The sequence below is a fragment of the Bufo gargarizans genome, chromosome 2, assembly GCF_014858855.1.
Source record: "Bufo gargarizans isolate SCDJY-AF-19 chromosome 2, ASM1485885v1, whole genome shotgun sequence".
Lineage (NCBI taxonomy): Eukaryota > Metazoa > Chordata > Amphibia > Anura > Bufonidae > Bufo > Bufo gargarizans.
The window spans coordinates 716,061,222-716,082,269 of record NC_058081.1 but is presented as its reverse complement, the minus strand read 5'-3'; the positions used below and the strand labels follow the sequence as shown (position 1 = coordinate 716,082,269).

The following is a 21,048-nucleotide window of genomic DNA, read 5'->3' as shown; positions in this document are numbered from 1 at the left end:
TAGGTGTATTTTCTAAATAAATAAAGGTATAAAAAAAATAAATAAAAAAAATATATAAAAAAAAAAAATATATAATAATTTGACAGGGGGTGGTGGACGGAGTGTGTCTTTCAGTGTTGCGTTTGTCGCAGCAGTCGTGGCGGGGGGAGGTCATAGAAGCTGGGGCTACTGGATGGTAACGGTGAATGAGAGGGCCTCAATGGTGGGGCTGGACTCTCAGAGTTGGGGCACCTGGTTGGCTTGGTATGGCGTCCGTCAGTTGGTGTCCCCGAGCTTGTGGTACGCGGCTGGGGGCAAGATGGAATTGCCGTGGTGGTTTGTGGTCGTTTAAGGTGCAGTTAGGCGGCTTCTAGGACCTCCCTCGTCAGTTAGACATGTATATATTTATATATATATATGTCATTGTTATATCAAGTGTTATGTTTATTCATGTTATTTATATTATTTAATAAAAGACGGCTGCTGTGGCCGATTTAATCCAAGCAGTGGCTGTGTGTGGTTATTGGGAGAGGAAAAGGGGAAGGTTAGTTAGCTAAATGATGGGGTAGTGGACCCGAGCGTAGCCAATAACCCTACTCATGCTTTTTGCTTAACTTAAATAATTTAATTTATTTTCATTTTGAGGGATATCTTTTCCATTTACACGTCCGCAAAATGGGTCCGCATCCATTTCGGAACGGGTGCAGAACCATTCCTTTTCAATGGGTCGGGAATGTGCTGTCCGCATCCGCATTTGCGGATCCGCACTTCCGCATCCGTGCTTTTGTTTCCGCAAAAAATTCGAACATGTCCTATTCTTGTCCGCAATTGCAGACAAGATTAGGCATTTTCTATTATAGTGCCGGCGATGTGCGGTCCACAAATTGCGGAATGCACATTGCCGGTGTCAGTGTTTTGCAGATCCGCAAAACACTGACGGACATGTGAATGGACCCTCATAGTAACATTATTAAAGGTTACGTTTTATCTTTATGTGTATTCTAATGGATTGCCTTCCTTGTACAATGTTATAATATACTTTCTATGTTAGACGGTATATTATAGTGCATTTGTATTGTGCGGCAGTTGTGTGCGGTTCTGCTGCGATACTGCAGGTATATAGAGGGACAAGCGTTACTGGAACAAATAATTTCTACTGGTGTGATATACCAGTCCCCCCCCCCAAAAAAACTGAGTGAAGCGGGGTGTTATATACCAATATACTTTCTTTATAGTGCATTTGGGTACTGTATAGGGCATTTGCACATGCGCGTACACAAAAATTATATTGCCGATATTTCGCATTGAAAAAAATAATGACTGGAGATCGCAAATTCGAATAATACATCTGGTGTCACTGTCCATGTTGTGGGACTATTTGTGCACTTCTTGTAATTATTTATTGGCTGCAAATATGAGCTGAAGGTTTTTCAGGTTCGCCTGCCATTAAAATGAATGGAACCTGCCGCAAACTTGCGGTTCGTGAACATTTGATCGTGTTTGCGCGATTGCGTTCGCGAACCGTCCCGGCAGATGTTCGTCCATCACTACCTGTCAAGTCTGTTAGTAAGTGGGAGATGTAATGGGAGAATGGTCTCCGAATGAAATGAGCGCTAGGGGAGCTTTCCTGCACCCACCACCCATAGATGGTGAGAAGAATATTGCCTCTGAGGTGTGATTGGAGGCATAATCATGGACCAGGAGCTGAGCAGCAGCATCTGTCTACTCCTCCATGACCAGGACACTACCTCGTCAGTCAGTACTTTATAACTTACACTGCATCTTTTCCCACAAAACAATATATCAGTCTGCAAAACCCAAATTCTAACCAAAAACCAGAGCATCATTTCCAAGAAGCTGCAAGTCTCTGTGCTGCACTGTGTGACCTGGATTCTTTTACAATCCCAAAAATGACAATGAAACCTCTGGTCGAGGTGGTTACAGTATTAATGGTTTTGTGAACATTTAACATTTCTCAAAAATTTGTTCCATATAAAATTTTAAAAAATTACTAGAGAAAATAAAATACAATTTCTTTTTACATTGAACAAAATGTTACATTTATCCAATCTGCACTGTAGCGTCGTCTCCTCATTTATCACTTTATCATCATGTTGAGGAAAACTATAATAAAACACTTATCTGAACAATGATTCCCCTCACACATTAATGCTAATTACAGCCCAGTGTCACATACAATGAATATAAAAAACGCAGCACGGACTGTATGATATCAGGGATTAGACTGTATTACACAATCAGTAGTTATAGATATGGAGGACACCGCGGGGTATGAGCTCTGCTTGTAGAACTGGTAGATAATGGGCAGATGATAGATCTATAGTTACAATTAATGAATAATTACTTACATGCCGAGTCCTCGAAGTACATGCAGATAAAACTCTACTGTCCACATCAAGCATCTGAGGAAGTAACTTATTTCCTGAAATGTGCAACTTCCTCTATCACCAGTGGTTTCATGATTGTTGGCAAACCTCGAAACTGAAGTCAAAGATAAGTTGCTCCAGTAGGAGAGGCACGATTCATTTTTTGCCTTGATTTGAAGGTAAAGTGTTAGGATCTCCTCTAGGATCATGAGAAAACAATAAAGATACTTTCACACAAGGGAGTTTTCCATCCATTTGCCAACAGACATTATTCAGACCGAACCCTGACTCATTGATTTTAGAGGTATATTCACATGAACGTTATTTTTCACTGACAATTATTGCATTTTGAAAAAAATTGCGGCATGTTTATTGTCTGTTTTTCATGCAGCCCTTGCCCCATGGAAATGAAAGGGGCTATGTGAAATACTGAAGGCATCGGCATGCCATTCTTCACTCATGGTTGCTAGGAGGTGTTGAGTGTATTGGATATGAAAAAGGTGCAATCCTATCATAAAGAAACAGAAACACTGATCGCAAAGCAGACAAGGCTGAACCAATTTGCCTGCAAAACCATCAGTTTTTCATTGGGCAGACCCTGACATTTAAAGGGTTACTAACTTTTCACACAAGTTTTGATATGTTTTAGAGACATATCAAAAGTTGCGATTGGTGGAGTCTGAATGTTGAGATTCCACCGCTCTCTAGAACGAGGGGAGAGAAGTAAAAATGACTGCATATAGGGATCTTTCTCTTCAATGTACAAGACTGGCTCCATTGAAGTTTTAGATCTACTTTTGTTTCAGGGACATTATGTTTATGCAGAGCTGTTCAGCTAGTTGTAACTGTTACTCAGTGAAGTTGTTACTACTGTTAGCTAGACATGTAATCCTATGTATAGGCAGCCATTTTACCATATGCTTCAGTGTTATGCAAATGTTATAGTTATAGCACATGCTATCCATGCTTAATACTTATACATGTTATTTGTATTCTTGTAGTTTTTCCGCACACTTGTACAATCTCTTACTCACGCGCACAGCGCAGAGAATACATCCTGTTGACCAATAAACAAGTTAGACTACAAAGAATACTCCTCTTATTTGGAAGACAGAAATGGTTTATGCTGAATGTCAGACTGCACAAGACAGAACAATTATCCTAAAGTCACCTCACTGCTCCAACTGCAATGGTCACCATAAGACCGTCAGCGAAGCGGAATCAGACCATCGACATATCTTTTAATTGCACTAGAATATCCCTTTAAATGATTTGGCTTATGGCTAGGCAGTCACCTAGTGCAGCTATGCTTAAAGCACAACACCAGACCTGATTTTGGTTTCAAATAGTTGGATATTTGGAAAGAGAATATGTGAATGAGCTCTTAGCAAGTTCTGCCTCTAATGCCACCAGATGTAAGGCAGCTATCCTATAAGTCAATGTTTGGCCTTTTAAACAGGCCTTGACACATGACTTGGATAATGATCAAGCCAGCACCTCATCTGCAGACAGCTGCTTTGGGGTGATTGCCCCTCATCCGTGCAGAGCAGAGAGCACTGACTTATGGGATAGCTACTTTACATCTGGCAGCATCAGAGGCAGAATTTAGCATACCTTCTTTACATTAACGGTAGTAACATTAATCTCAGCCATGCATATCACTTTAAGTCAAGTTAGTCAAATATATAATAACATAGCAACCAAGTAGGATGGGGGATGATTGCTCCTCACAAGTGCAGAGCAGAGAGTTCTGGCTTAACTGTCTAAGAGGCCTAGGTCAGCATTCCAGGAAACGATATCTCTTTGAAATAAAGACAAAGCAACTTTCAAAACTCTGGATGCTGGAACTTTGCTTGCTTTACGTACCTTCATAAAAAGTAGTATAAAATAGTGACCCAAAGAGGGTGGCAGCAGCAGTGGCAGTAGTGGCCCCATGACAAAGTGCGGAGAGGGGGCAGTGGCAGCTGCAGTGACAATAGTGAACGGATTAGCTATGAATCTTGCTGCACTGCACAGTACATACACGGCGATAAATTAAACCTGCCAGTTACAGTGACCTCTAATACTGATGCACAGTAACTCTACAACTAACAGAACGGATTAGCTATTAATATTGGTGCGACGCACACATATGTACACGGCAGTAAATTAGACCTGCCTGTAATACTGACGGCACAGTAACTCTACAGCTAAAAGAATGCATTAGCTATGACTCTTGGTGCACTGCACAGTTATGTACACAGCGATAAATTATAGCAGAGTCGGTAGTCTCTCCCTCCACTCTCCCTGTATTCCTTCTGCTCTCTCCCTCTTCTTCATTCTCTATTAAGAGTTTGTAGCAACTCTGTCCCTAGTGCGTGAGCGCTTGTCACGTCTCTCCCTATGCTCAGCTATCAGGAATATGGTGGCCCCTAGAATGCCAGGGCAGTATAACTACCCCACAATTGACCCCATTTTGGAAAGAAGACACCCCAAGGTATTCCATGAGGGGCATGGCGAGTTCCTAGAATTTTTTATTTTTTGTCACAAGTTAGCGGAAAATTATGATTTTTTATTTATTTATTTTTTCTTACAAAGTCTCATATTCCACTAACTTGTGGAAATATCTTGGCAAAAACAGCATTTCCTATTTTTTTATTCAAAGTTGGGATTTGACCAAGATATTTATCTCACCCAGCATGGGTATATGTAAAATGACACCCCAAAACACATTCCCCAACTTCTCCTGAGTACGGCGATACCAGATGTGTGACACTTTTTTGTAGCCTAGGTGGGCAAAGGGGCACACATTCCAAAGAGCACCTTTCGGATTTCACCGGTCATTTTTTACAGATTTTGATTGCAAACTACTTCTCACGCATATGGGCCCCTAAAATGCCAGGGCAGTATAACTACCCCACAAGCGACCCTATTTTGGAAAGAAGATACCTCAGGGTATTCCGTGAGGGGCATGGCGAGTTCCTAGAATTTTTAGTTTTTTGTCACAAGTTAGTGGAATATGAGACTTTGTAAGAAAAAATAAAATAAAAAATAAATCATCATTTTCCGCTAACTTGTGACAAAAAATAAAAAGTTATATGAACTCACTATGCCCATCAGCGAATACCTTATGGTGTCTACTTTCCGAAATGGGGTCATTTGTGGGGTTTTTCTACTGTCTGGGCATTGTAGAACCTCAGGAAACATAACAGGTGCTCAGAAAGTCAGAGCTGTTTCAAAAAGCGGAAATTCACATTTTTGTACCATAGTTTTACCCAAACCATTTTTTTTTTTTTACCCAAACATTTTTTTTATCAAAGACATGTAGAACAATAAATTTAGTGAAAAATTTATATATGGATGGCGGTTTTTTTGCAACATTTTACAACTGAAAGTGAAAAATTTCATTTTTTTGCAAAAAAATCGTTAAATTTCGATTAATAACAAAAAAAGTAAAAATGTCAGCAGCAATGAAATACCACCAAATGAAAGCTCTATTAGTGAAAAGAAAATGAGGAAAAATTCATTAGGGTGGTAAGTTGCATGACCGAGCAATAAACGGTGAAAGTAGTGTAGTGCAGAAGTGTAAAAAGTGGCCTGGTCATTAAGGGGGTTTCAGCTAGGGGGGTTGAAGTGGTTAACAGTGACCTCCACAGCCCCCCCACCCCTTAACACTGACCCCCCCCAAAGTGCCCCGTCCTTTAAAATTAAACCTCCACAGCAGCCTACCCCCTTAACTTTGACCTTTACAGCAGCCTTCCCCTTTAACAGTGACTTTCACAGCACACCACCCCCTTAAGAGTTACCTCTACAGGGGCCTGTACCCTTAACAGTGGCCTTTACAGCAATCTGCCCCTTAACACTGACCTCCATAGCGGACCATCCCCTTAACTGTGACCTCCATAGCAGTCTGCCCCTAGGATGGCCAGAGGTCCAATTTTAGGCCAGACAGTTCAACTTTCAGACTCCCTGTCCTCCATCTGGCCTGGATGGACACAAGGATGTCCTTTTGCACAGCTCGCTCTCATAAAGCAGCACTGTGCTGTCTGAGTGTGAGCTGCAGGGGGGAAGTCACCCTCCCCCCCACTCCTGCAGCTGACAGAAGTTCATTTTTAACCTCATTTTCCCAATCCCTGTCGGCTGAGGTGTGGGAGTGGCGTGGCCTAACAATCACAGGGGCGTGGCTTAGAGGGACCTGGGGCGGGGGTTTAAGTTCATCTTTTGAGCATGGACACATTGTGGCAGGGGGCGTGTCTGGGCACCTTCTTACTGGCTCATTTGCATACCAGATAAACTGGATTTTCAGAGGATAAAAACATCTATTGCTGGAACAAAGGCATGTCTTGAAATAACGTACTAAGTGCTTTTAGGCTAAGGCTTTACTTCAATAGCAATTGTCCTTGTGACAGATTTCCTTTGAAGCTCATCTACAGCAGTGAAGATAAATGGCTGGGTTGTTATGGAAACCTGGAGTAAAACTGTATGTGGAGGCTGGAGGACCTGCGAGCTTCTATTGGCTGATAAGGGTCATGTGACCAAGCTTCTATTGGCTAATGCATTTTTTCAGATTCACTCTGATATGCACAAGTGTGACTCATAAGGAGCCATTTTGTTTATTGGTGTGATTCACACTGGAACATTGTGACAAATGGCCCGTTACTTCGGCCCACGTGCTGCTGCCACTATTCTGATGCTGTCACCCGCCTGATGCCTCACATCTGCTCCTACTGTGATAAGCCACCATCTTGTGCTGTTACTCTCACCACTGTTGCCCCCCTCCCCCCCCACACACACTCTGTTCAGGGTCCACTATTGTGACTAGTGATGGGCGAAGTGAGCTCACATCCAAATTCTATTTGTTCAAAACTTCGGATTAATACTGTGTCCGAGATCTGTGTCCGTACAGTATTAAAATGTTTGGGCTCCGATGAGACAAAGTCAGTTATCTGCAAAGACATGCGAGACTTCATTAAATAACTTCGTTAGTTGATTTTTAAAGTGGAAAACCACTTTAAAACTTGAAACTGAACTCGGCTTCAGTTCCGACTGGTATCTTGGAAGGTATCGGTCGGAACTTAAGCAGAGTTTTTCTGTGCGGCATGGGCAACTGAAGAAGCGTTTTCTGCGCCAGTGCGATTTGCTGGAGACTGAGGGAAGAGCGAGCATCGGACGTCACTGGGCTCGGCGCATGCCCAGTGACGACGATGAAGCTCCTGCCCTCAGTCTCCAGCAAATCGCACTGGCGCAGCCCTCAGTGGGTACTGCGTCTGCACGAGACTTCCCTCGGCCGTCAGGGAGGAGAGGGATGAGACGCTGTGGGCGGTTAGGGATTCAGGAGGAAGGCGTTTTGGGCACTGCAGGGGGGCGTTACTGGGCACACAAAGGGGAACATAACGCCCCTCTGGGCACCTTCAGGATTAATTAGCATAATTATAAAAGTCGTTTTTCAGCAAAACTACTGGACGGATTACAGTATAGAACAGCAAAGCCAATTCAAGGTAATCTGTGGAGCATGACTGGTTTAAAATCTGAATTTGTGTTATGAGAGGTGACAGAATCCCTTTAAGATCCCCAGCCGGAACTGCAATGTGTGCAGGTACCCTAATACAGGAGGAGCAGACTCTGGTGTATTATCTCTATCTGGTGACTATAATGCAGGAGGAGCAGACTCTGGTGTATTATCTCTATCTGGTGACTATAATACAGGAGGAGCAGACTCTGGTGTATTATCTCTATCTGGTGACTATAATACAGGAGGAGCGGACTCTGGTGTATTATCTCTATCTGGTGACTATAGTACAGGAGGAGCAGACTGTGGTGTATTATCTCTATCTGGTGACTATAATACAGGAGGAGCAGACTCTGGTGTATTATCTCTATCTGGTGACTATAGTACAGGAGGAGCAGACTGTGGTGTATTATCTCTATCTGGTGACTATAATACAGGAGGAGCAGACTCTGGTGTATTATCTCTATCTGGTGACTATAATACAGGAGGAGCGGACTCTGGTGTATTATCTCTATCTGGTGACTATAATACAGGAGGAGCAGACTCTGGTGTATTATCTCTATCTGGTGACTATAATACAGGAGGAGCAGACTCTGGTGTATTATCTCTATCTGGTGACTATAATACTGGAGGAGCAGACTCTGGTGTATTATCTCTATCTGGTGACTATAATACAGGAGGAGCAGACTCTGGTGTATTATCTCTATCTGGTGACTATAATACTGGAGGAGCGGACTCTGGTGTATTATCTCTATCTGGTGACTATAATACAGGAGGAGCAGACTCTGGTGTATTATCTCTATCTGGTGACTATAATACTGGAGGAGCGGACTCTGGTGTATTATCTCTATCTGGTGACTATAATACTGGAGGAGCAGACTCTGGTGTATTATCTCTATCTGGTGACTATAATACAGGAGGAGCAGACTGTGGTGTATTATAGCTATCTGGTGACAATAATACAGGAGGAGCAGACTCTGGTGTATTGTCTCTGTCTGGTGACTATAATACAGGAGGAGCAGACTCTGGTGTATTATTTCTATCTGGTGACTATTATCATTAGGGTTTTTTTGAAGAGGGGGGATTTTGTTAGCCATATTTTTAATCCAATTTTATATTTTTAGTTCTTTAAAACATATGTATTTGACCTATATTTGTACTAGCCCTTAGTAAAATGTATATCCATTGACCATATAATAGACCTCCAGCCATATACTTACTTGTTCTTTTATTTACGCTGAATGCTTAATATTTGGGGCCTGTAGTACACTGGCCTGCTAGTAAATTGATATCCAATGACCGTGTAATCTACCTTCAGCCACTTACTTGTTCTTTTATGTACGCTGAATGCATAATTTCTGGGGCCTGTAGTACACTGGTCTGCTGTCAAATTGATATCCAATGACCGTCTAATCTACCTCCAGCCACACACTTACTTGTTCTTTTATGTTTGCTGAATGCATAATTTTTGGGACCTGTAGTACACTGGGCTGCTGGAAAATTGATTTCCAATGACCGTGTAATCTACCTTCAGCCACTTACTTACTTTTTCTTTTATGTACGCTGAATGCATAATTTTTGCAGCGTGTAGTACACTGGCCTGCTGGAAAATTGATATCCAATGACCATGTAATCTACCTCCAGCCACATACTTACTTGTTCTTTTATGTACGCTGAATGCATAATTTTTGGGGCCTGTAGTACACTGGCCTGCTGTCAAATTGATATCTAATGATCATGTAATCTATTTTCAGCCACTTACTTACTTGTTCTTATATGTACGCTGAATGCATTATTTTTGGGGCCTGTAGTACACTGGCCTGCTGTAAAATTGATATCCAATGACCGTGTAATCTACCTCCAGCTACATACTTACCGGTACTTGTTCTTTTATGTACGCTGAATGCATAATTTTTGGGACCTGTAGTACACTTGCTTGCTGGAAATTTGATATCCAATGACCATGTAATCTACCTCCAGCCACATACTTACTTGTTCTTTTATGTACGCTGAATGCATAATTTTTGGGGCCTGTAGTACACTGGCCTGCTGTCAAATTGATATCTAATGATCATGTAATCTATTTTCAGCCACTTACTTACTTGTTCTTATATGTACGCTGAATGCATTATTTTTGGGGCCTGTAGTACACTGGCCTGCTGGAAAATTGATATCCAATGACCATGTAACCTAGCTCCAGCCACATACTTACTTGTTCTTTTATGTACGCTGAATGCATAATTTTTGGGGCCTGTAGTACACTGGCCTGCTGTAAAATTGATATCCAATGACCGTGTAATCTACCTCCAGCTACATACTTACCGGTACTTGTTCTTTTATGTACGCTGAATGCATAATTTTTGGGACCTGTAGTACACTTGCTTGCTGGAAATTTGATATCCAATGACCATGTAATCTACCTCCAGCCACATACTTACTTGTTCTTTTATGTACGGTGAATGAATAATTGTTGCGGCCTTGGAGGAATTCAACACAAGTGACGACCACGTCTTATCGAATTTCAACTATTATGATTAGTTTTTTTTCAAGAGGGGGGATTTAGTTAGACATGTTTTCAATCCAATTTTATATTTTTAGTTCTTTTAAACATTTATATTTGACCTGTATTTGTACTGGCCTGCAGTAAAATTGATATCCATTGACAGTGTGATATACCTCCGTCCACATAATCACTTGATCTTTTCTCTCCGGTGAATGCGTAATGTTTTGGGCCTGTAGTCTAGTGGCCTACAGTAAAATTTTTATCCATTGACCGCATAATGTACCTCGAGCCACATAATCAGAATTTCTTTTTTTTTTAATATAATTAACAATTTTTATTGTTTTGTTAAAAAGAGCAAAATGTACATATCGATATATTTCAAAATATCCAGCATAGGCATATGATCAATATTCACAGAAGTAAATGGTAGATATTCTTCTTAATTGATGACAGCTAGATCATGAGAAATTCCTGTAGCTCTTCCAGGGTGACCATATTTGGAGGAAGGTAGATCTTGTCCTCAAATCCCAATGTGAGATTTCTTCGAACCTATAAATCTGATCAACTTTGTTAATCCAATGATCTATCTTTGGGATCTCAGGGGAGAGACAGTGTGTAGGTAGGAGCAATCTGGCTGCAGCCAGTAGAAAGGAGAAGAGAGAAGCCTTGTTTTCTTTGTTCCAGATACTCCCAGGGAAAGCAGGACTAACTCCGGTGTACATGGAAATGCGGTTTTGCAAATTTGATTGCTGAGTTTCACTATCTCAAACCACCATGATTTGATAGGATCACAAGACCACCAAATGTGGAGATATGTCCCCTTATCTTTGAGGCATCTCCAACAGATATCTGGAGACCCCCGGTTTATAGCGGCAGGTTTTGTCAGGAGTATTATACCAGCGTAGGAGAATTTTATAATTATTCTCCTGAATGCGGATGCATCTAGAGATCATGTGTGGCGCTAGTAAAATCTTTGCAATTTTGGGGGGCGAGAAAATCAGAATTTCTTTTATGTCAGGTGAATGCCAAATTTTTAAGGCCCGTACTCCCATGGCCTAAAATAAAAATTTTCTAGGCTCCAACAGGGCACATTTCAGAGAATTTCCCTTTAAGACCCATAAAAATGCCCCCTGATTAAGATACATATTTTTTGTTGGAATTTTTGTCATTGATCCCCCTCTAGTATGTTACTGTCCATGTTGTGGGACTATTTGTACACTTGTACTAAGTATTTGGTGGCTGCAAATATGAGCTGAAGGTTTTTCAGGTTCGCCTGCCATTAAAGTCAGTGTGGCCAGCCGCGAACTTGCGATTCGCGAACATCACAAATTCTGTCCATCTTCTCAACAGAAACTTTCTATCTTGCTGCCTCCTTCATACTGTGCGAATTGTGTTCTCTAATGTCTATAAATACTATAGTGCAGAACCAATAGTGCTCCCTGCCCCCAGTAGAAATCATGACCCCTATGATGTCCCCAGCAATAATAATGCCCCCTATTAAGGCCTCCAACAATAATAATGTTCCTTATTATGCTCCCAGTGATAATTATGCCCCCGTTTAATACCCTCAGTAATAATAGTTACAAACAGTGGATGTGGATCCCATGTGCCAACCATCTGTTTTTATCCTGAAGGCATTATGCTGAAAGTACCTGGCTTTAACACTTTAACACGAATACACAAATCGTTAATTTCTAACGATAATTTGTTTTCCCTTAGTCCTAACAGCAGCACAGATGGGGTTAACTGCCCCCATGGACTGATAGGACGGATGGGGAAATAGCAAGAAGAATCCCCTAGGAAGGGTCCTCACGCCTGGCAGAAGTAAGAACTGTCTGCCCAAAGGCCTAAAACTCTGCTACCTTAGCATTGATTCTATATTGAGAGATGAAGGTTGATTCAGAGCTCCAGGAAGCCGCCTTACAGATCAACTCTAAGGGGAGAAGGGCTTCTCTCCTTGACAGAGGTAGCTACGGCCCTAGTAGAATGGGCCCTCACAAACTCTGGAGGATCTAAAGATTGGGAGATGAAAGCTTCCCTGATGGCTTCCTTGACCCAGAGACTAATAGTAGTTTTAGACGCTTTACGGCCTTTAGACTTACCGGCAAACAGGATGAAGAGGTTCTCATCTATCCTGAACTCTCTGGATCTATCCACATAGATCTGGAGGCATCTCGAGATGTCCAGTGGATGTCTAACTGGAACATCAGAGGAGGAGGCGGAGAATAATACAGGTAGAGAGATTGCCTGGTTAATATTTTGAAAAGTTGGAACCTTAGGTCTAAAATAAGGTAGAAATTTCAGAAGGACTCTGTCCTGTAAAAAAAATGATATATGGATGTAAAGCAGAGAAAGCTTGCAGCTCAGAAATTCTCTTGGCTGAAGTCACAGCCAGAAGAAAAACCACTTTAAGAGTTAAAGGGGTTGTTCGAGTTATTTTTTTATTCTTTCTATGTTCCTAACTAAGCAAATGTAACAGCTTTCCAATTCAGACACTTTATCTCCGGTGCTTGGTTTCTCAGATTTCACTGAGGGTCACATGACCTGTGATGTCAGCTTCTCTCCCTGTGCTGATAATGTTCGTTTACAAGCCTGTAAACGAAACGTCACTGTGCTGGCCACGTCCCCCCACCCCCACCCCCCTTCACTGCCGTGAGTCTACTCTCTGCTGGGATACTTAACCCCTTCAGCTGCACAGTTCTGCAGCAGGGACAATTCTGGGCACTGGAGCTGAATACTAGAGAGAACATTGCACAAGAAGGTAGGGGGAAGATCCTGTGTGTATTAGCAGTGTCATTATACAGGTGGGACATGTAGTCCTACACATGCAACATGCGGCAGAGTCTCCCAGCACTCAGGGCAGCTCTTGTATTCACTCCCTAAGCAGTGTCATTATACAGCTGGGACTTGTAGTCCTACACATACAGCATGCTGCAGAGTCTCCCAGCAGGCAGACATGTCACTCAGGGCAGCTCTTGTATTCACTCCCTTAGCAGAGCAGGGGGAGGGGCAGAGATTGTTGTTATTGCATGTAAACAAAGAGCCAGAAGAGAACCAGGGAAATTAGGAAAAATATATATATTTTTTGCATAAAACTTGCTTAGCTCAGTTATATATCAGATTTTCAGTGCTATATAATTTTTTTTTCATAACTCGGACAACCCCTTTAAGATCTTAAAATGTGCCTCCTCCAAGGGTTCAAAGGGGGGAGATGCTAACCCCTTGAGAGCCACTGACAGGTTCCATTGGGGAACGGGTTTCAGTATTGTAGGCTTCAATCTTTCAGCTCCCTTAAGGAAGCGTTTGATGAGCGGGTCCCGAGAATATGGACTGTTGAGACAGGCCAAGATGGCAAAGACTTGAACCTTCAGGGTAGATGGGGAGAGACCTTTATCTAATCCATCCTGAAGGAACTGTAATATCGCAGGAAGGGGCGGATCTGCAGACGCCACCTGATTGGAGCTACACCATGACGTGAAGATCCTCATGATCCAGGAGTAGGCCTTCTTCGTAGACTCTGCTCTGGAATGCAACAGGGTTCTCAGGACTGACTCAGAGAGCCCACCCACTCTGGGAAGGGACTGATCAACCTCCAGGCTGTCAGGTTGAATCTGTGCAGATCTGGGCAGAGATGAGTGTCCCACGACACCAGGGTCTGCTCTGGGGGGAGTCTCCAATATTGTCCCCAACTCATCTGAATGAGCTGGGTAAACCAGGATCTCCTGGGCCAAAATGGTATGATGGCTATTACCGAGGTCTGATCCTGACGGATTTTCATCAATACCCTCGGTATCATGGAAAAAGGAGGGAAGATATAAGCCAGCCTGAACCTCTACGGTATCGTCAGAGCGTCTATTGCCAGGGGGTTGTCCTCCCTGTATAGGGAACAGAACCTCTGCACCTTGGCGTTGAACCTGGTTGCCATGAGATCCACCTCTGGCATGCCCCATCTGTGGACTAACTGCCTGAAGATCTCCGGATGTAGTGACCACTCCATGGTCGGTAAGCCGCAACTTAGGCGATCTGCAATGATGTTGAGGGAGCCTCGGTTGTGAGTGGCAGATAGACGGGATAGGTTTAGCTCTGCCCACCACAGAATTACCCCAATCTCTGAAAGAAGGGATAAGGATCTTGTGCTTCCCTGCTTGTTTATGTAAAGCACTGCAGTCATGTTGTCTGACTGGACTTTCACTGCTTTGCCCCGGATCTGAGGGGCGAAGTGGAGGAGGGCTAACCGGATAGCACGCATCTCGCGGAGATTCGAAGAAAGATGCCGCTCCTGAGGAGACCAAGATCCCCGAACTGGGGATCCATCTAAATGGGTGCCCCAGCCTACAAGGGACGCGTCTGTTGTTAATATGAGCCAAACTGGTTGGGTCATAGACTTTCCCGCTGGTAGATGGAACCACCATCTGAGGGAATTCCGGGTTTGGTTGTATAGGGAGCACAGGGAATCTAGCCCCGCAGGGCTGCCATTCCATTTGTCTAAGGCCTCCGATTGAAGAGGACGGAGGTGCCATAAAGCCCAAGGGACTGCATCCGCAGACACTGACATGAGCCTCAGCATCTTCATGAGACTCGCTCTCCTCTTTCTGGCGTCAACTGGAGGGACATCTCCAGAGAGTCGACCACGAATCCTAAATAATGGATTGAAGTCGATGGGCTCACGTTCGACTTCTGCCAGTTGATGATCCAGCCTAGGGGGAGCAGAAAGGAAATTGCGACATGAAGATGATGAGTAAGTATTGGGACCAAAGAGGTTAGAAGAAGCCAATCGTCCAGGTAGGGAACAATGGTCAGTCCCTGGAGTCTCAGAGCTGCCACCACCGACACTACCACCTTGGTGAAGATAAGGGGGGCAGATGAGATTCCGGAAGGGAGGGCGGCAAATTGAAAATGCCTGCGCACTCCTGAAATCTGGATGACTGAGAGGGGCGTGGGTCTGTCAGTAGGGGCAGCAACTTCCATCGGAGTCTGGGAGGGAACCGGTAGTCTCTCATTCAGTAACCGTACGACCCCCTTGATGGAGTCGTCTACATATGTCTTCGCCCACTGGTACATATCTTGCATAGAGGGTTCCGTGGCGGTGCCGGAACGACAACTGTCGTCTAATGGCGTGTTGCAGTCATACCGGCCAGGTGTTTCTTCTTGGCCGCAGACTTCCACTGCTGGTCTGACTCTCTAGGAGAAGCAATGGCTGAAACGAAAGAAAAGATTAAAACATCCCTAAAGCCCAATGACAGGGAGTTTATAACACATAAATTAACCTAACGGTATGCCCACCAACCAGAGGAGTAACGTCAGGCACTTGAAAATTAGAGGCTGAAGCAATCAGAAAGACAGAAAACTCTTAGCCAAGCACAAGGGGACTCTGGAGCAAGCTTGTTAAAGCAGCGCAACCAGAGACAGAATGATGGGATCAGGGAGCTTAAAAGGAAAAGGCTCCGCCCAGGGGAGGTGTTTACCTGTAGCAATCCTCCCCTGCTGAAACGTCACTGCCACAGATATTTTAAAAAACGTATACTGTGGTAATAGGTAGAAATACCTCACCCCCTCCCCCCCATCCCCCGTGGGAAAAGATCCGGCCGGCAACCTTCAGTCTTGTTTAAAAAAAGACGCCGGCCAGAACCGAGAGACCGGAAGTGACGCAGCAGAAAGCCGTGTGTCACTTCCGGTCATGGCGGCGCCCATGCCACGCCGGCAGAGCGCCGCTGCATCGCCAGCACAGGAGGGGGGCACAGCACCAGTAAGACAAAGCACTACCCCCAGGTATTCAAGTCAAGAAGTTCCAATAGGGGGAAAAAGGAGCGCAAGCATAAGCGCTGCCTGCAATGCCTTAATTTAGAAAAAAAAAGGAGGCAAAATGGGGGTTATAATAAACCCCAATAGAATAAAACGGCCTCCAATTCCCCCAAAGAAAGGGGAGAGAAAAACTTGCCAGTCCACCTGTCCGAAGGACAGAAAAAAACACGGTGGGCTGGGGGGTGAACCCCTCCCTTTAGGCGAGCTGGAGTTTGTTCATTGGTTCTTCTTTGGGCTCATTAAAAATTCTCCTACCAGTCCACGGGGGCCGTTAACCCCATATGTGCTGCTGGTAGGACGTAAGGAAATCTGGCTTTCTCTGCAGGGGAGTCAATAGGCTGCTAACTCTTAGAATAATCTCAGTGTGGTTGACTGCTGATCCAAGGGGATCATAGACACTGGTGCAAAACACAGAGGGATCAGGCACACCTCATAGTCAGTGGCAGGTCAAGGTCAGGGCAGTTCATGAAAAAAACGTGAATCTATCCAAAGTTCAAAACAGACAGCATAAGATCAGAACTGTGAAAAGGTCAGGTCAGGTGTCAGAGAATGAGAATCCGAGAGTCAGGCAAAAATGGCCTGAAGCTCTTATAGAGGTGACAGCATTAAAATGCCCACAGTGCCCTTTGTAATGTCTTCTTTACTGCCCAAAAAGCAAAAATAAATAAATCAAATACTATTTTGAGTCTTTTTCCACACTTCTGTGGGTGGCACAGTCTACAGAGCTCTTCCAGCATGCAGCATGAGATGCCTGTGTCCAGGAACATGACATCATGTTGATGTAATTTCTTTGTGACTGCTTGTACCAGTCTACTGCCTCATAGGTTTCAGGTCTAGGGGCCTGTGGGCTATGAGAGTGAACGGCTCCCTTGCCCTACCACAGTATTCAAATGTATCACTGTCCTAAGGATGGCAATACAGTTAAATTCAGTAGGACATCTGGGGCTGTCTTCTGGTACCTGTCAATTTTTAAATCGCCAGATCATTATGCACCCTACCGGTGGCTGTGAGGAGCGCTTGGGTGGTCTCTGCACATCAATCTTCCCTGTAGGGTTTGTGTCCAGTCCTCACCTGCATCCATTAATACAATGTTTGAGTTGTGTCTAGTATTGTAGCTTATCTCCCCTGAAGTCATTGGAACAGGAGGGTAATATCACTCACAACCCGAGGGAGATGACGCTGTCAGTGGTAGAATGCAGCAACTTTTTAAAATTCTGGACAATTTTTATTTGTACAGGAACTGCAGGAATATGTCATCAAATCTACAGGAACATAAGTAAATCTAATTTACAATCTCACATGCAAAAGAGGAGGCCTATGGAAAAAAATAAAATCAGACTCCTACTTATACACAATCTCAAAGTACAAAAACAAATTGTCAGCACTACAAAGGAACCATCTGAGCATTGAAGGCAGATAGAATAAAAATTAATGTTTAATAGTTAACCACATTATTTTAGGTCCAACATTCCAAACTGATTTGTTTTCACCTCTAGTTTTGTGATTCACAGCTGATAATCCCTTAAGCTATAACATTTTGTCTCCCTGCAGTCACCACTAGGGGGAGCTTGGGAGCTGACTGCATGCTGTGGTTATATTAAAGGTGTTGTCCGAGTTATTTTTTGGTTCTTTCTATGTTCCTAACTAAGAAAATGTAACAGCTTTCCAATTAACTCTCTTTATATCCAGTGGCTGGATTCTCAGATTTGACTGAGGGTCACATGACCTGTGATGTCAGCTTCTCTCCCTGCTCTGATAAAGGTCGTTTACAAGCCTGTAAACAAGATGTCATTGTGCTGGCCACGCCCCCCTTCACTGCCGTCTGCTCTCTCCTAGGATTCTTAATCCCTTCAGCTGCACAGACTGGGTGGCTGCAGGCAGTGACAATTCTGGGCACAGGATCTGACAGACTAGAGAGAGCATTGCATAAGAAGGTAGGAGGAAGATCCTATGTGTATTAGCAGTGTGACAGTGTCATTATACAGGTGGGACTTATAGTTCTACACATACAAGTTGCTGTTAATTCTCCCAGCACTCAGGGCAGCTCTTGTATCCACTCCCTTAGCAGTGTCATTATACAGCTTGGACTTGTAGTCCTACAGATACAACATGCTGCAGAGTCTCCCAGCAGGCAGACATGTCACTCAGGGCAGCTCTTGTATTCACTCCCTTAGCAGTGCAGGGGGAGGGGCAGAGATTGTTTTTATTGCATGTAAACAAAGGGCCAGAAAAGAACCAGGGAAATTAGGAAATAGATATATTTGTTGCATAAAACTTGCTTCGCTTAGTTATATATTGCTGCCCATCAGATTTTCAGTGCTATATATATATTTTTTCATAACTCGGACAACCCTTTTAAGTGGCAGATATAAAAAGTATGTAGTCATTTCTTTGGCTCCTCTCCTGGTGGATGAACATATAAGTTCATGTGAAGCTCTGTGTCAGAAAAAGTATCTGCTAAACAGCTGTAGAGAAGCATTAGAAATATTAAATGGAAAAAGTCTTTAAGGGAAGGGTGATTTGGCTCCACTTGGCATGCTCAACAGTACCGGTTTGGCATTCCTCTTTGGCAATCCAACTGTTACTATAAAAGAAGCAAAGTCTGTTGTGTTATTCATTTTCCCTATAAGACATTGGGTGCTTAAACTTAATTCAGCCCATTTGCGGTACATCCCATGTTTCATCTATGACTCCAAACATCCATGGTTTGTTGAGGGATCTATCAGTGATGTTCCTCTTCTATTATCTTGAAGTAAATGATGGGAAGGTTGTTAGATTTTTCTCATATTAGGCTCCCATAGTCAGGGTAGCTACATGTTCGGCTGTAAAGTAATAGAAGATATAATAAGTGATATACTGTAGACGATCCATTCACTATGACATTACAGACAATATACTATAGTGTAATGAATAATAGAAACATAGAAGATTGACAGCAGAAAAGGAGCACACAATCCATCTAGTCTGCCCTTATATTATCTCCTAATTAAATTCACTTATTGTAGATTTCCCAACCAAAGCAGAGCTCCAATTAAATTGAGTAGAACCTGAGCTGCAGTAACCGAGAGCCGTCACTATACTTTGAACGAACCTGTGCTTCCCGTCCTATTCAAGGTGCTACTTCCGACGCAAGAAACTACAGAGTACAGTTGTTTGGTAGGGTGATGGGTGTCAAACCCTCACCGATTGGATATCAATGACCAATTCTGAGGAAAGGTCATCTAATAACCAGAGCCTGGAAAACCCCTTTAAATCTTTCATGATACAATATGTTTTATCTATATCTTTTTGTATGTGTGGTCTCCAGAACTGGACACAGTGGGGCAGATTTACTACTAAAAAGTTTGTGTACATGTTTTGCACCACATTTAAGGGGAATTAATTACCTGCACTGTCAGGAGATGCTCTTATTTTATGACAGAGTATATGCCTCATCATAAATTATGCACATCCTCCCGGTGTCCATGATCCTACAATAAAAAAATCTATGACGGCTCATGGCTTGTGTAGATTCCAGTCATCATTTATGCAAAACAATTCTTGTGAGAAAGAAGATAACTTTGCTATGGGTGATGGCATCCATTCACACCCCTCCCCACCACACCCCTGCTCTACTGGGAATTCTGAGATCTGGGAATAAGATAGACTTGACAAGTCTTAGCTGCATAAAAAGTTTAGTAGAGTAAAAGGCAGTCCTATAGGCCATGAACAAATGGGAGAGATCCCATAAAAAGTTTGGTAAAGTAAGCAGCAGTCACCTAGGCTGTTAGCAAATGAGTGAGCTCCCCATTCACCAGTTCCCAACATGGCCTCTAGCCGACGTCCATATAATACAAAGAGAGCTGGTAGTCATCTTGTCATAATAATATCCTCAGTGAAGCTGAGCTTTTTGTTACATGCCTAGAAGTTTTCTAGCCTCCTGACTCCTAAAAGGTCTTCAGTGTGCCGTACACATATACAGTTACTTCTGACCTTAGGGTTGCACTAGGTACCTAGTAACACTAACCAACTACATTATAATGTACAGTACAGACCAAAAGTTTGGACACACCTTCTCATTCAAAGAGTTTTCTTTATTTTCATGACTATGAAAATTGTAGATTCACACTGAAGGCATCAAAACTATGAATTAACACATGTGGAATTATATACATAACAAAAAAGTGTGAAACAACGGAAAATATGTAATATCTTAGGTTCTTCAAAGTAGCCACCTTTTGCTTTGATTACTGCTTTGCACACTCTTGGCATTCTCTTGATGAGCTTCAAGAGGTAGTCACCTGAAATGGTTTTCACTTCACAGGTGTGCCCTGTCAGGTTTAATAAGTGGGATTTCTTGCCTTATAAATGGGGTTGGGACCATCAGTTGCGTTGTGGAGAAGTCAGGTGGATACACAGCTGATAGTCCTACTGAATAGACTGTTAGAATTTGTATTATGGCAAGAAAAAAGCAGCTAAGTAAAGAAAAACGAGTGGCCATCATTACTTTAAGAAATGAAGGTCAGTCAGTCCGAAAAATTGGGAAAACTTTGAAAGTGTCCCCAAGTGCAGTCAGAAAAACCATCAAGTGCTACAAAGAAACTGGCTCACATGCGGACCGCCCCAGGAAAGGAAAACCAAGAGTCGCCTCTGCTGCGGAGGATAAGTTCATCCGAGTCACCAGCCTCAGAAATCGCAGGTTAACAGCAGCTCAGATTAGAGACCAGGTCAATGCCACACAGAGTTCTAGCAGCAGACACATCTCTAGAACAACTGTTAAGAGGAGACTGTGTGAATCAGGCCTTCATGGTAGAATATCTGCTAGGAAACCACTGCTAAGGACGGGCAACAAGCAGAAGAGACTTGTTTGGGCTAAAGAACACAAGGAATGGACATTAGACCAGTGGAAA

General features: G+C 43.2%; 1 protein-coding gene across 2 annotated transcripts in view; it reads right to left on the bottom strand.

Moving 5' to 3' along the window:
* Positions 1-18,401: 18,401 nt before the first annotated feature.
* The window catches only part of LOC122929123 (B-cell receptor CD22-like), a 518,995-nt gene continuing 516,348 nt past the window's right edge, over positions 18,402-21,048 (bottom strand). For both annotated transcript variants that reach the window (XM_044282611.1, XM_044282613.1), the window contains 2 exons: positions 19,546-19,629; positions 18,402-18,981 (listed from right to left, as the gene is read on the bottom strand). In XM_044282611.1, the coding sequence (XP_044138546.1) occupies positions 19,594-19,629 (36 nt within the window). In that variant the 3' untranslated portion in view covers positions 18,402-18,981; positions 19,546-19,593. The remainder of the gene's footprint in view (positions 18,982-19,545; positions 19,630-21,048) is intronic.